This window comes from Trifolium pratense, linkage group LG4, assembly GCF_020283565.1.
Source record: "Trifolium pratense cultivar HEN17-A07 linkage group LG4, ARS_RC_1.1, whole genome shotgun sequence".
Classification (NCBI taxonomy): domain Eukaryota; kingdom Viridiplantae; phylum Streptophyta; class Magnoliopsida; order Fabales; family Fabaceae; genus Trifolium; species Trifolium pratense.
In genome coordinates, this window is record NC_060062.1 from 40274228 (window position 1) to 40289944 (window position 15717).

The 15717-nt window shown below is 34.5% G+C and overlaps 2 protein-coding genes across 4 annotated transcripts; one reads left to right on the forward strand and one right to left on the reverse strand.

Moving 5' to 3' along the window:
- Positions 1 to 6418: 6418 nt before the first annotated feature.
- Positions 6419 to 11448, forward strand: LOC123921916 (tyrosine-specific transport protein). 2 transcript variants are annotated; one of them, XR_006814198.1, is made up of 15 exons: positions 6472 to 6837; positions 6965 to 7005; positions 7677 to 7769; positions 7904 to 7978; positions 8350 to 8399; positions 8526 to 8615; positions 8714 to 8770; positions 9140 to 9209; positions 9417 to 9518; positions 9593 to 9645; positions 9797 to 9935; positions 10187 to 10271; positions 10711 to 10839; positions 11043 to 11289; positions 11364 to 11448. XR_006814198.1 is itself a non-coding variant. In XM_045974637.1 (14 exons), the coding sequence occupies exons 1-14, from the start codon at positions 6558 to 6560 to the stop codon at positions 11222 to 11224; spliced, it is 1446 nt and encodes a 481-aa protein (XP_045830593.1). In that variant the 5' UTR covers positions 6419 to 6557; the 3' UTR covers positions 11225 to 11448. The 2 variants fall into 2 exon arrangements, 1 of the variants encoding a protein (XP_045830593.1); XM_045974637.1 differs by having other exon boundaries at positions 6419 to 6837; positions 11043 to 11448.
- A 1038-nt stretch (positions 11449 to 12486) lies between these two features.
- Positions 12487 to 15300, reverse strand: LOC123923531 (probable E3 ubiquitin-protein ligase RHC1A). Of its 2 annotated transcripts, none has more exons than XM_045976218.1 (2): positions 15121 to 15300; positions 12487 to 13688 (listed from the first exon to the last, which is right to left on the reverse strand). In XM_045976218.1, the coding sequence occupies exon 2, from the start codon at positions 13669 to 13671 to the stop codon at positions 12691 to 12693; it is 981 nt and encodes a 326-aa protein (XP_045832174.1). In that variant the 5' UTR covers positions 13672 to 13688; positions 15121 to 15300; the 3' UTR covers positions 12487 to 12690. The 2 variants fall into 2 exon arrangements, with proteins under 2 accessions (XP_045832174.1, XP_045832175.1); XM_045976219.1 differs by having other exon boundaries at positions 12487 to 13682; positions 15121 to 15271.
- Positions 15301 to 15717: the final 417 nt, after the last annotated feature.

A 15717-nucleotide genomic window follows, 5' to 3' on the forward strand; every position in this document is an offset into this window, starting at 1 on the left:
GAAAATAGTTTTTTGCTATTATTTTTGTTGTTTTTGTTTGATTTCAATGAGGATTTATACGTCAAAAAATTACTCTAGGCATATTACTGTAACCTGTAAGTAATTTTGAATGCACGTTCAAGTGGGGTTTGTTTTGTGTGTAAGTATAAGGTGTACTTAAGTAATTCATACATGAAGTTTTTTCTTTGATCTCAACCACCACCAAACAAGAGTCTTAATTTTATCGATAATGTCTTGTGAGAGAACAACTTGTTATTCCTTTTCTTCCAAAGAATCCAACAACACGCCGTCCAAATTGCCAATAAATACTTGTATTTTTCCTTATTGAACAAATAACTACCGCCAAATTGAATGACATGAAAATGTACATCAACCGAAAGAATTTGAGAGAATTTGTAGTGAATGAAAATGAGGAAACTTCTCATAGCCACCTATTGTTGGAATGCTCTAGCTATAAATTCATTTTCATGTTTTCATTTCTATCATCAGAGTGTGAAGAAATCCTTTTGAGAGCAAATCCAAAAGAGAGGTTATCCACCATATTTGTTGGTGAGAGTTGTAATAATCAATTTGTATTATTATTCAATTAAACAGAAGAAATTCTTGTTATTCCATTGTTATTGTTATTGTTATTATTATTATTATAGTGGGAGAAGTTTGATCCAGGGATAATCAATCATCCATCGACCTTGTATTAGGTGTGTTTTGTGTTATCTTTCCCAACAAGTGGTATCAGAGCTTCGGCTCATCACCACACATTTTAACTTTTATTATTACAATGGACGAGTCAACCTCTGTGGGATCATCAACAATGATCAAGTTAACTTCTTCAAATTACTCCATTTGGAAACCCAGAATGGAAGACATCCTCTATTGCAAAGATTTGTATCAACCTTTGCAAAATAAAGGGACGAAGCCTACCGGAAAGTCTGATGATGACTGGAATGTCATGAATAGGAAAACTGTCGGACAGATTCGACAATGGATCGATCAAAGCGTTTTTCATCATGTTGCGCAAGAAACAGTTGCGTACACATTATGGACGAAATTAGAAGCTTTGTACGAGAGAAAGACAGCCCAGAATAAAGCCTCTACTATTCGGCGATTGGTGAACCTCAAGTATAGAGAAACTAGGAGTGTTTCTGAACACTTGAGTGATTTTCAAAGATTGATAAATCAACTCACCAATATGAAGATGGTGCTTGAAGATGAATTGCAAGCATTATTGTTATTAAGTTCCTTGCCAGACAATTGGGACACGCTTGTGGTTTCATTGAGTAACTCGGCACCACAAGGTGTTCTAACATTGGACATTGTAAAAGATAGCATGTTCAATGAAGAAGCTAGAAGGAAGGAACAAGGAATGCCAACAGAGTCTGAGGCGCTTGTCACTGAGTATCGTGGAAGAAGTATCCACAAGAAGTTCAATACTAGAGACAAGTCAAGGGGAAATTCTGGAGATAAGTTCAGGGGTAGGTCGTGGACAAGAAAAGACGTGGAGTGTTTTTATTGTCACGAGAAAGGTCACATGAAGAAAGAATGTAGGAAGCTCAAAAGAGACCAACAAGAAAATGGTGATGCGAGTAACATAGCCGCTACCATTTTTCAAGGCAATGAGGTAATCTTCGTTTGTGATGATGGTCATGTTAATTTGACATCACAAGATACATGTTGGGTCGTGGATTCTGGTGCATCATTCCATGTAACCTCACAAAGGGATTTCTTTTCTTCCTATACAAGCAGTGATTTTGGTTATGTGAAGATGGGGAATGATGATAAATCCAAGATTGTGGGCAAAGGAGATGTTTGCCTAGAAACAAACACTGGTTGTCGCTTAACGTTGAAAGATGTGAGACATGTTCCTGACATGCGTCTCAATCTAATATCAACAGGACTTCTAGACGAAGAAGGCTATACTAGTGTGTTTGGAGATAGTAAATGGAAGCTATCAAAAAGTTCCTTGGTAGTAGCCCGAGGCAAGAAAGTAAACACTCTTTATGTGATAGAAGCCAAAGTCAATAATGGGTGTGTTAACGCTCTCGGAGAAGACTCCTCGGTCCAGCTATGGCATAAACGGCTCGGACATATGAGTGAGAAGGGACTTCGAATCCTAGCCAAAAGAGGTATTTTGGCCGGTGTGAAAGGATTGGAAATGTCGCTTAAGCCATGTACACATTGTTTGGCTGGAAAGCAACATAAAGCTTCATTTCAATATAAGGCCCCACATAGAAAGCCAAATGTTTTAGATTTGGTGCATTCTGATGTTTGTGGTCCAATGACCACTAGTACTCATGGAGGTGCAAGGTATTTTGTTACCTTTATTGATGATCACTCCAGGAAGGTTTGGGCTTATGCCCTCAAAACAAAAGATCAGGTGTTTGTTGTATTCAAACAGTTTCATGCTAGTGTTGAGAGAGAAACTGGCAAGAAGTTAAAATGTGTTCATACTGACAATGGAGGAGAGTTTATGGGAGATTTCAAACATTACTGTATTAGTAATGGAATCCGGCATGAAAGATCTGTTCCAAAAACGCCTCAGCACAATGGAGTGGCTGAGAGAATGAACAGAACTATTGTTGAAAGAGTGAGAACAATGTTATCTCATGCCAAGTTATCGAAGAGTTTTTGGGGTGAGACTCTGATGACTGCAGTTGATTTAATCAGCTTATCCCCTTCAGCTCCATTGAATGGTGATGTTCCAAATAGGTTTTGGACAGGTAAAGAAGTATCCTACAATCACTTGAAGGTGTTCGGTTGTAGAGCGTTTGTTCATGTTCCAAAAGATGAAAGATCGAAACTCGACGCAAAGTCGAAGGAGTGCATCTTCTTGGGATATGGAAATGAAGAATTCGGGTACCGTTTATGGGATCCTGTAGAGAAAAAGATTATTAGAAGTAGAGATGTTGTATTCTTGGAAGACCAGAATATTGAAGATATTCAGAAGGGAGTCAAGCCTGTTATTTCTAGAGAACATCCAGTCAACTTGGATCCAGTTCCCCCTCTAGAGCATTACGGGGGAGATGAAATAGAAGATATTGGAGAAGCAGAAAATGAACCTCCAATTGGTAATGATCTAAATGAAGAAGTAACAGATGGTAATGGAAGCGACAATCATAATGAAGATATGATTGAAGACTCTGATGATGAAGAACAAGTTCCCCAATTGAGAAGATCATCTAGGATACCTAAACCACAAACTAAATATCCTGCAACGGAATTTGTGTTACTCACTGATGGGGGAGAACCAGAGTGTTATGAAGAAGCTGTGATGGATAATCACAAAGAAGAATGGTTGAAAGCCATGCAAGAAGAAATGCAATCCTTGCATGAGAACCTGACATATAAGTTGGTAGCTTTACCGAAAGGTAAAAGAGTACTCAAAAACAAATGGGTGTACAAGTTGAAGACTGAGGAAAATAACTCACGACCTAGATACAAGGTGAGGTTAGTCGTGAAAGGCATTGACTTTGAAGAGATTTTTTCACCCGTGGTCAAGATGTCATCGATTCGGGTAGTGCTTGGTTTGGCTGCAAGTTTGGATCTAGAAGTGGAACAACTAGATGTGAAGACTGCATTTCATCATGGTGATTTAGAAGAAGAAATTTACATGGAGCAGCCAGAGGGATTCAAAGTCAAAGGCAAAGAAAACTTGGTATGTCAGTTGAAAAAGAGTTTATACGGACTTAAGCAGGAACCGCGTCAATGGTATAAGAAGTTTGATTCCTTCATGATTGATCATGGATATCGAAGGACGAATTCTGACCATTGTGTGTTTGTGAAGAGATTTCATGATGGTGAGTTCATCATACTTCTCTTGTATGTTGACGATATGTTGATCGTTGGACAAAATAGTGAGAAGATCAGCAAGTTGAAGGATGAAATGAAGAAATATTTTGTTATGAAAGACTTGGGACCGGCAAAACATATTCTTGGTATGTCCATCCGTCGTGATCGGAAGGAGCGCAAACTGTGGCTATCACAAGAAAAATATATTGAGAAGGTGTTATAGCGGTTTCACATGGAAAAGGCAAAACCAGTCGCTACTCCACTTGCTAGTCACTTTTGTCTTAGTTCAAAGCAGAGTCCGGCAACTGAAATTGAAAAGCAGGAGATGAACAAGGTGCCATATGCTTCAGCTGTTGGAAGCTTGATGTATGCAATGGTATGCACACGAGCAGATATAACACACGCGGTTGGTGTTGTTAGTAGATTCTTGGCCAATCCAGGAAAGGAGCATTGGAATGCTGTGAAGTGGATCTTGCGATATCTCAGAGGAACTTCCAAAATGAGTTTGTGCTTTGGAAGTAGAAATCCTGAACTAATTGGCTACACAGATGCAGATATGGCGGGAGATATTGATTCTAGGAAATCAACTTCTGGATTCTTGATTACATTTTCAGGGGGAGCTGTATCGTGGCAGTCTAAGCTACAAAAGTGTGTTGCTTTGTCTACCACAGAGGCAGAATTTATTGCAGCAACAGAAGCTTGCAAGGAAATGTTATGGATGAAGCGGTTTTTGCATGAATTAGGGCAAGACCAACAGAAGTACGTCGTGCATTGTGATAGTCAAAGCGCAATCCACCTGAGCAAGAATTCAAGTTTTCACTCGAGGTCAAAACACATTGATGTGAGATATCACTGGATACGTGATATGTTAGATTCCAAGCAACTACAGCTTGAGAAAATTCACACCGATAACAATTGCTCAGATATGATGACCAAATCTTTACCGAAGGACAAGTACGAGTTCTGCAGGAGAGCTGCTGGACTGATGGATCCCTCCACCTAAATCGGAAGGGGGAGATTGATAGTATTTCCTCTTTATGTGGAGAGAGAAAGAATGAGTAATCACTATCAATTATAGAAAATGAAATTAAACGCATGAGAGAATTTGTAGTGAATGAAAATGAGGAAACTTCTCATAGCCACCTATTGTTGGAATGCTCTAGCTATAAATTCATTTTCATGTTTTCATTTCTATCATCAGAGTGTGAAGAAATCCTTTTGAGAGCAAATCCAAAAGAGAGGTTATCCACCATATTTGTTGGTGAGAGTTGTAATAATCAATTTGTATTATTATTCAATTAAACAGAAGAAATTCTTGTTATTCCATTGTTATTGTTATTGTTATTATTATTATTATAGTGGGAGAAGTTTGATCCAGGGATAATCAATCATCCATCGACCTTGTATTAGGTGTGTTTTGTGTTATCTTTCCCAACAATAACTACCGCCAAATTGAATGACATGAAAATGTACATCAACCGAAAGAGCGGTGTTTATTTCCAACCACTGAACAATACCTCTCCAAACATTACCAAATACATGACATTCAAAAAATAAATGACTAACTGTTTAATTAATACTGTATCCTCATGAGCAAAATAGAGTATCTAGCTGATTCATGCCTCACCTCACCAGGTTATCCTTCATAGGTAGCTTGTTTTGGTCCCTGACGTCAAAGTCTGTTAAAAAAATGCATATGTCGCAAACGGAGGCTGACGTGCCAGCATATGACATGGCAAAGCGAGGATGATGTGTCAAAGATAATGTCAAGTCATCCACTTAGAGGGACCAAATTCAAAAATGAAATTACAGAGAGGGACCAAATTCAAGAAAACGTAATTGACCCTAAAAGCATATTTTTCTTCATATTTCTCTAAACCCAGAAATTTATGTTAAAAGATACTAAAACAATATTTTCTTCATGTTTTGATATTAAGACCACTAGAATTCTTTTTCAACATATAATCAAATGTGTTCTTCAACTTCATAATTTCTCTCTCTTTTCTCTTAATCTATCACTAAAATGATTGTCATAAAGCATTGCTTCCACCTTGATTCCCCACATGTAGCATCTCTAAAATATAAACCATAGCCCATGATAGTGTTGTTACCGAAGAAGGCGCATTCGACATTGCATTTTATCGTGTCTAGAGGAGGGAAGAACTAAATATGAATTTACTGTTTTTAAATAAGGATTCAAAAGTAGTTTCATCGTTTTTAAAATGTGAAGAACCTAAATATGAATTTTTAAAATTTTAAAAGATAAAGATATATGTAACAAATATTTCGACTTAAAAATCAAATTTTGAGTTTTGTTTTTTTCAAGATTTTTTTTTTTAATATTCTAACCATCTCTACAAAATAATCATTCAAAAATACATATTAATTTAACACTAAGGACAAAAACTACATGTATAAAATTTTTGTAGCGATCAAAACATGCCACTTTTTTTATAAGGATAAAAAAACAAAATTTAGTAATTTTATAGAAAACAAAATCATATTTATCCCTTATATTTATAAACCTAATAGCAAAAAAAGAAACAAACAAAGTTTTTAATGTAAAAACTAAAATAAAAGATCCAAAGACTATGGCCCACATTATCTCCAAGAAAATTAGAGGTATATAATAGTCTTTCAATATTGTTCCAAATGACAGTTAAAAACTATATCGTATATCTATATAACATTTTTGATCTATATTATATTGTTTACTCAAATTTGTCACACTCCAAAAAACAATGTTGAATTAAGCTACAAAAACATATAAAATGGTGTCATTGTTGTCTTGTTCTTCTCTTCCTTCATTCTTCCATACTCCAAGGAATCAACAACTACTATGTAATAAGGTTGTTGTTTCTCCATTTCATCAAACTACACTTCAATCCACTTCTTTGTATCTTCATTCTAATTTGAATAGAAACTTTCACAAATGTTTCTCACAACAAAAACAATCTCAATCTATCCAAGAAGAAGAAGAAGAAGAAGAATCATTTCAATTGGAACGTTTGTTTTCAAACCTTAATCAAGCCACTTTAAAGAGAGAACCTGGTTGGTAGATTGCTATTTGCACACCTCTTTTTCTCTTCTGTTTTTTTATCTTTCATTAGTGTCAAATTCCTCATTATGCAAATTTAACTTATTCATGTTTTTTCTTCTTGTGTTTTGATATTAACAGGAAGTTTATCTAGTGCAATTTTCCTGGTTGCTGGCACTACTGTGAGCTACTTTTGCTCTTTCTTTTACTTTACTTCCAATTTTTGTATTACCATAGTGAAACATTGTTAAAAAACAAACTAGTTTAATTTTGTCATTTTACTATATGCTTATATTAAAAGTCTCACTATAAGTGTCATTTTTTTTCAAATGCGAATGATTAGTTTGTTTGATTTCATAGTAAAATAATGTGTATAGCCTAAAATACTCGTTAATTAGAGTGATTGGAAGTACGAGTAGTGGAATAGTCGGTTGAACTATGTAATCAAATCTCAATATTGTCGAAAAAAGTTAATAAATATTGTCTTTGTATTTCTAAAGTGAGAAGTCATTTGAGACAGAACAATATTCTAAGTGTGACATTTATAATGAGACGGAGGGAGTATTAATTACTAGACTTGAGAATTGTTTATCAGAGACTATGTAGCATTGACACTTCAGATGAAGGCGTGTTTTGTTGTTTGAGGTGTTCAACATTAACACAAGTAGTTACATTCAAATTATTATCAGTGTCTACGTGTTAGTATTGTGTCTGGTATCAATATGTGTTTGTGTCTGTGTTTGTGTCAGTGCATCATAGATCACAACATATTAGTCTTCATGTCAATATTAAGATATGTCCTTTTTCTTTCTAATGTAATTCATGATGAGACTGCTCACATTCAATATTGCAGGTAGGTGCAGGGATACTTGCAATTCCTGCAGTTACACAAGAATCAGGCTTCTTAGCATCCACAGTTACTTGCATTTTTTGTTGGGCATTCATGGTAATTATCATGGCCTATTATGTTTTTTCCTTCCAAATACAACTATTTGACACCTCAATTTGCGACATATATAGACTATTTTTTCCTCTGCTGAAAAATTAACAGATATGAACTTCTGCTGAGAATTTCTGCAGGTTGTGACAGGTTTACTCATTGCTGAAGTAAATGTCAACACCATGTGTGATCTCGGTTCTGATGGTGTATCATTGGTAATTATTTCTTATCAATACTAAAATCTAGAGAAAAAGTTATGAGATTAATTTCCATGAACTGTCAATGTAAAACTGTTTTGCGCATGCATCCAATCAAATTACACCGCAATGCCACTTTATCATGTTAGTGTCAAAAATATCTTCACAGATATCTATTTGGTGAGATATGATCAGATGCATTTGTAAAGTTTTACACTTACGATGTATACAAATTAAGAATTTGGATGTCACTAAAGATGGATATGTAGATAAGGATACATGATCATAGAAAGCTTGAAAAATTGACAGATGTGTATTCTATCTTTTTGGAGACTTTGCTCTTGTGACAATTTTTAGAATATTAGTAACTTGATCTTGATTAAGTTTAGGTATCAATGGCCAGAAGAACTTTAGGGACAGTAGGAGTTCAAATTTCATGGTAAGTTCATAAATCATCTTTGTAAATTTAATGCATAAAACTATGTGAAATCAATATGCATAACATAAAATCGCTTAACATATTTTAGAAAATATTAATTTAACGATGGTTGTGATTTTCTTGCAGTTGGTCTTACATCTTCATCCATTATGCCCTTCTGGTTGCTTATATAGCTCGTTCTTCGGATATCTTGACAAATTTTCTCAGCATTCCCACGTATAAGTCACTAACTAGGCCTTAAATTATGCCTTAATTTTCATATATCTTTGGTATTCAAAGCTTGTTAGGGGCTAATACAAGCATTTTGGTTACAGATGGGAAAGTGCAACTTTGTTTTCATTTATATTTGGAGCCATATGCTTCTTTGGAAGGTTTGTTTGTCTTTCTTCATGCTTTCAGAATCTAAATTTATCTGCTGCGTCAAGTTATGAAGCACTGACATAGACACCAGACATGACACTGAAACGTAAACACTCATAATAGTTTAAGAAAATGAAAGTGATTGAATGTATCCATACATGTCATTGTCGTGTGACACGCCTTTTATCCGAGGTGTCAATGCTACTTACTATAGAATAGACTATAGAGTAACTTTTATTATACAGAACTTTGATAGTTTAAGACCTCATAACAAATCTGTAGATGGCCTATCGAAAACTAACAGAAAAAATGATTGCATTTTGAGTGAAATTTAAAATTTCATCCAGCTCTAACTGACATTAAATAATTTTGATTTGTAGCCAGCGTTTCATTGGCGCAATTAATGGAGTTCTGGTAATTGGAATCATCAGCTTTTTTGCAGCCCTTGTGGTAAGATTTTTATGTCAAAAATTGTGAAATTTTCTTAGATAAGTTTACTCTTACTTGAGTTTTAATTAATCTCTGCTATTAATTTAGATCAGACGATTAAGATTGGTACCTGTGTGTCATGTTGATCAAGTCAACACACACGTGGACAGTACTCACATGTCACGTCAGCATGTCATGTTGAGACTAATATTAATTTTTCTGTATTAGGCAGTTGCAAGTGGAAACTTGCATTTGGATGCTCTTTTAAAAGCCAATTTCCAAGCAGTTCCTATGAGTATACCAATTATTGCACTCTCATTTGTTTATCAGGTAAATTCCCTAACCTCAAGATTTTAAACAAATGAAAAAGTTATAACACTAATTATATTTATATGCTTTTTCAGAATGTGGTACCTGTTCTTTGTACAAATCTTGAAGGAGACTTGTTAAAAGTAAGGTGACAAATCTCATCTTTCTTTTTTTCTTTAATTTTGTTTTCACTTTTGAATTTTGATATCAAGTTTATTAACTATACACTTTTGAATTTTGCAAGTTTGGCATATTTGAATTTTTCTAGAGTTTATTATATGACCTTAATTTTCATGCAGGAGTGCTATAATACTAGGCACTGGTATACCTCTTGTTCTCTTTCTAGTTTGGAATGGTGTTATCCTAGGAACTGTTGGTGACAATCCAATGGGATTAGATCCATTACAACAATTGAGATCTTCAAATGGAACAATTGGAGTAAGTTTGAGTAAATCAGCATTTTAGTCCTTGAATTATAGAACGTCGATCATCTTAATCTCTCTACAAAATATATCCTTAGGAAACATCTAACAAAACCGGTGAAAGACTTATACATTGCCTTGAATAGTCTCTTGTTGCGTCAAGACAAACAACGAACTTTTAAAATTGTGGTGCTAAATGATCGACTCTTACAATTTCAATGACCATTTGTTGAAATTTATTTTCTTGCTCTGAATCTGATTCTGCAGCCTATTGTTGAGATCTTCTCACTTCTTGCAATTGCTACATCTTACATTGGATTTGTTTTGGGTTTGACAGACTTCCTTGCAGACTGTATGTATTATATTTCTAATTTCTTTCTTCTCTTTTGATTAAAGCTAATATGTAAATCTCATCGAATTATTTGATCAAAAAGTATTGCTAGCAACATTCTCTCTTTCTAACACGCTCTATTATTGGACGAAATTCAAGTGAGACTCATGTGAATTTCATTCATTAATAGACAGTGTTAGAAAGAGTGTCAGAAAGCATGTTACTAAATGTCTAGTACTTGTTTTATGTACTATTATGCACAGTGAAACACCGACACTACACCGACACAACATTGAGAAGTAGACACTGTTGATAATTTGAAAAAATGGAAGTGATTGAATCAGACACACCTTCAATCTAAAGTGTTGGTGTTATATAGATAACTTTATACATATAACTATATAAGAAGTATATGAATGATACCTTAATTATCAACTGTGTTGATTTTTTTTTTTTTCAGTGCTGAATCTCCCAACAGGCCAGAACAGGCCTCTTCCATACATACTAACTTTAGTTCCACCCCTTATACTCTCATTATTGGACCCTGAAATATTTTTTAAAGCCTTGGACTTTGCTGGAACTTATGGAGGTATAGCTAAATGCTCACCATTATATGTTTGAATTGGTTTATTTGAACTCATCTACTGGTATAAGTATTTGTGAAACATGTTCGAAAAAGCTATTGGAAACAGTTCATGACATGTTATTTTCCGCTTATTTCTATTAGCTCTCTATGATAGCTTATGAAAACAGCTTATATAATTTGACTTCATTGTTTCTTGTCACTGATAGTGTTGCTGCTTTTCGGAGTAATTCCAGCTGCAATGTCTTGGTCTGATAGGAACTCAAATTCATCTTCATCTGTGAAACTACCTGAACTAGTTCCAGGAGGAAGGATAACCCTACTAATGGTCCTTGGTAGTTCAGGATATGTTATTCTATCTGAATTATTTGAGAACTTGCAGCATCTTTGAAAAATAACCATCATATCATATGAAGATTTTCTTTCACCTTTTTGTTTATTTCTGTTTGTAATTATTATTACAGAATATTTAACCCTCACAGTATAAAGTTACATAAGGGGACACTTTAGAGAAAAGAGTCATGTATACATATAAATATTATACCAATTTTTAACTTTTGTCCTTAAAAACTAAGTTCCTTAAATATTGGATGAAATTTCTGCTCAAATCCTTAACTTTGTTTTTCTCCTTTTATTGATTTCTTTATTATGTAAAGTATATTTCAAGGATAGTGTATAAATTATGAAGTGTCAATTTTGTATCCAATATATTCTATAACAAAAAGTAGTGGTTCAATGGAACCTGTCCAACCTGGCAAAGATAGTGGATCAATTTTCATTTGATTGCAATGATCAACTATATTGTAATGGAACAAAACATAAGAATCTTCATGTCCTTGATGCAAATAATTCAAGTGGTTGTGGCTGGTTGGATTCAATCTTCATTGGAACAAAGTAAAACAGGAACTTCATCCTAATAATTCTTCAAAATTATGAAAGAAACAAAAATTAATGTAGGGTTTGTTGTACTATGCTTTTTACTTTTTAGTATATTAGTTTCAGCATGTAAAGTACTCTAAAGTCCTTTACTTATCTTGCAGGCGAACTCTAAATTACCAGGATCTCATTCCCAGAAAAAGGTTAACACCAAAAATAGCATACAAAGTACTTTTTCATATAGTTTCTAAAGATATTCTTTTCTCCCTCTAAAAAGAAATTTATCAAAACATTCTCACTTCATACTAAAATTAGTTAAAATGTTGATAATCTTAACATGTGCAAATTGGTTCAAGTGGGTCCATTTTAAAAGACAGATGCAGAAGATAGTGACACATGCATTTGACATTTATAAATCCTATAACAAAATTCCCAAAGTTTTCTCCAACTCAACTCAAGTTCTCAAAATAGAAGGACTCTTTTACTTTTTGGCCAACTAAACCAAAGTATATATCCTAAAAGCTGCTTCGATTACATTGCATGACCACACTAGCTGGTGGATTTTGAAGATCATGCAACCAAACTGAAAGAAATAATTGACAACATTTTCTAAGGGCACTCCATAATCCTTACATAGCATGATACCTGACAAAGTTAACCAAACTTCACCAACCACAGATCCCTCATTTTCGGCATGTTTGAAACCGTGGTGGATGACCATTGTGACAGTATCACGGTGGTTCCAAACACGGATTCTAAGGGCAAAGAACAATTAAATTATATAATAAACGGTAAGAGCTTCAGAGATTCAACTTACCGAATGATAACATGTACAAAGATTTTTAACATACTTCTATCTACCATCACCCTTACATGAGATGAAGTTCATATTACAATATTAATATACTCTTAACCTTCTCATTTCAAATTACAAGCATTATTAGGTAGGCAGTGATATCCAGCAGAAGAAATACATCTTTTTTAGTTATCGTAGTGCCATCCATGATAACTTGTTCCGTTATTCTGGTCAGCATTGGTTGAAGAGCTGCTTCCTCCAGTATCAGAATATTGATTATTGTTTGAACTAGAAGAGCGGAACGGCCACAGAAACGAAAATGGATTTCTCCTTCCATTGTTTGGACGGTCACTCTCCCTTCCCCTTGAGCTACCATTTCCACTGTTGTTGCTTCGACTACTTGCACGAGAACTAACTTGTCCGTGTGGTGGCAGCTCAACACGGCAAACAGGGCACGAGTTATGCTCAACCAACCAAGGAACAATACAGTCGGAATGGTAAATATGGTCACATGGCATCTCTCTGGCTTCAGAACCAAGTTCAAATTTTTCTTTACAAACTGGACAATGTGAATCGGAGCGAAGATGTGCCTGTGTGATCCTAATAGTAGGCATTGCATCAATTGAAGACCGTGCAGCTGGGGGAGGACCACGCCGATCATTCATGGTGAGTTGTTCAATAAGCTCTTCAAGTCCAGAACCCATAAAGTAGTCACCAAAATCACCACGCCTTGGACCACCTCTTGGGCTTCCATTAGGCAAGTTTAATCCAGGAACTTGGCCATGAAATACTAAAAAAGGACCAGAACTATAAACACCCCAACTCTGTTCAGGAACCGGGACAGAAGAACTGGTCCTCCCTCTAACATCAAAGTTTGGGTGCATTCCAGCCATTCTATGCCTCATGAAATTATCAACAGCGTCCATAAGCCCAAACCTGTTTTCGGAACCTCTGTTCCCCACAAAAGCATGTAGAGCATCAAATAAATCAGGCATTTGATGAAGCTCTGCCGAGCGTGACGGAAGGGTATTTTGAGGTGCAATGCCTCTCATCTCATCAAGTTCTTGTACAAATCCATCGTCACAGTAAGGGCAAACGGCGTCTCTCCCTTCAAGCACAATTGGCCGACTGCATTCATAACACCAGTGTGTTGCTCCACTTGACATTCTTTCTTCAACTAGAACTTGAAACAATAAAATTTGCATCAAAATTCAATTTTCCTTCTGCATCATAACTATATCTATGTATACAATAATAAAAACAATTAATAGTATTGGAATCAATAAATGAAACAAATCCTGAAGATTCAACATTCCAATTGGCTATTCTAGTGTTAGTATGTGTATGCTAACCAGGAGTAACTTAGTAACACAGTGAAACTGGAACAAGTTATATCCAATTAAACTCAAACCAGCAAAGGACCAAAATAAGATTAAAGTTTTAATTTGACGCAAACTTTGGTCTTGCATTTGACCGATATCAGAGCTGAATAAATGATTAATCCAACTCGAAAAAGATTTCTTGAAAATAGACATCAAAACAAGATATGTGAAGAAGGTTTTTTAATGAAGTAAGGATAGGCTTGATTAGGTTGTATGCAAATACAGAAGCATATAGGATTTATAAACTAACTTCCGATTTTAAAAGGAAAGTATAAATCAAGTAGGTTTCAACTTTCAACTTAGATGTATATGTAAAAACACATCAAGTGATCCCTAATACTCAATTAATACCACCATCAAGTCAAGACTACTACATAAAGGATTAAATTCTAGTTTAGGGGAGCTTCTCAATCAGAATAAGTTTATGCTTCTGCACTTGTAAAAAAGTCATTATAAGCTTATGGCTATTATAACTTAATGGATATACATTGACAATGTAAAACAGTTTTACATTGTCATCCAAACATATCTCTTCAACATGCCACACTGTTATTTTAAATCGTAAAATATCTCAAAATATTTATGCGGAGAGATATAATTGGATGACGAAGTAAAGGTATTTATATTCATTAAACTCATCAATATTGTTTAAAAAACTCAGTTATTGTAAGACTTTCTCAATAACTTTTCCACAAGTGTTTGATTTTTCCAAAAGTACTAGTGGAGAAGTTTATGCAAATTGGCTCAAAGTCAATGAGTCAACTATATCTTTGAATCAAAACACAAAATGCAACTCACTCAGAAATTGAATGAAAACAATAAACCAGATGAACAAAGAACTGTTCCAGCAGTTGCAAAAATTAGAAAAATCATGTACATCATCATATTCATATCATAAATAAAATCAATTTTCCCCAAATTAATGCAAAAAATTACAAAATTCAAACAATTGATATCAAAATTAACACAAAAAACAAAGGGAAATTATCATTAATTATAACCTAACAGACATTAATCAGCAGAGAGAAAGCATAACCAAAACCCCAACTGAAAATTTAGGGTTAGAATAAAACACAACAGTTGTAATAAAAGCACAATTTTTTTGAAATGGGGTTTGAATTAATGAACACCCATTTAGTCCTATAAGCAGATTAAGCTGAAATTTACACAGAATCAATTAAAAAAATTGCAGAAGAAAGGTAAAAAGTTTAGGGTTCGTGAGAGTGAACTTACAAAAGGAAATAGCAAGAACTCTGAGGTTAGTAACCTGAGATTCTGAGTGTCGGAGAGAGAGAGAGAGAGAGAGAGAGAGTTTTGTGGTACTTTGGGTTGTCGTTCTAAGGAAAATGACATATGGTTTTTCACCACCACTTCAGATTTCAGAATAATCAATGACTCATTCTGTTTTCTTGTAATAATAATAATAATAATTCTTTTTTTAATACTAGTAATAGTTTTTTTTTATTCATACATCCAATGATGCGTTGCCACATCATTTAATAAATGTGACACATCATGTGTTTTTAATTACCATACATGATATGTCGGTATATTATTGAACGCATGTGCAAATTAACTTTACACTGTCGGTGCATATAAATTAAATTCTAAAAACTACATGTCATAGCTCAACTATTAAAAAATTACTGAAATTGTTAAATCGGTTCGTACGTCTTGATTGAGATTCAAACTCCAACTCCTCAACTTATGTGTGTAAGTTTAGAACGATTTTGTCATTTTGTCTATTTATAAAAAATCATTTTTAAATCAAAAATGTCTATAATTAGTACTCTTTAGTATTTTTCTAAGTAAACTTAATAGGGAGGACTA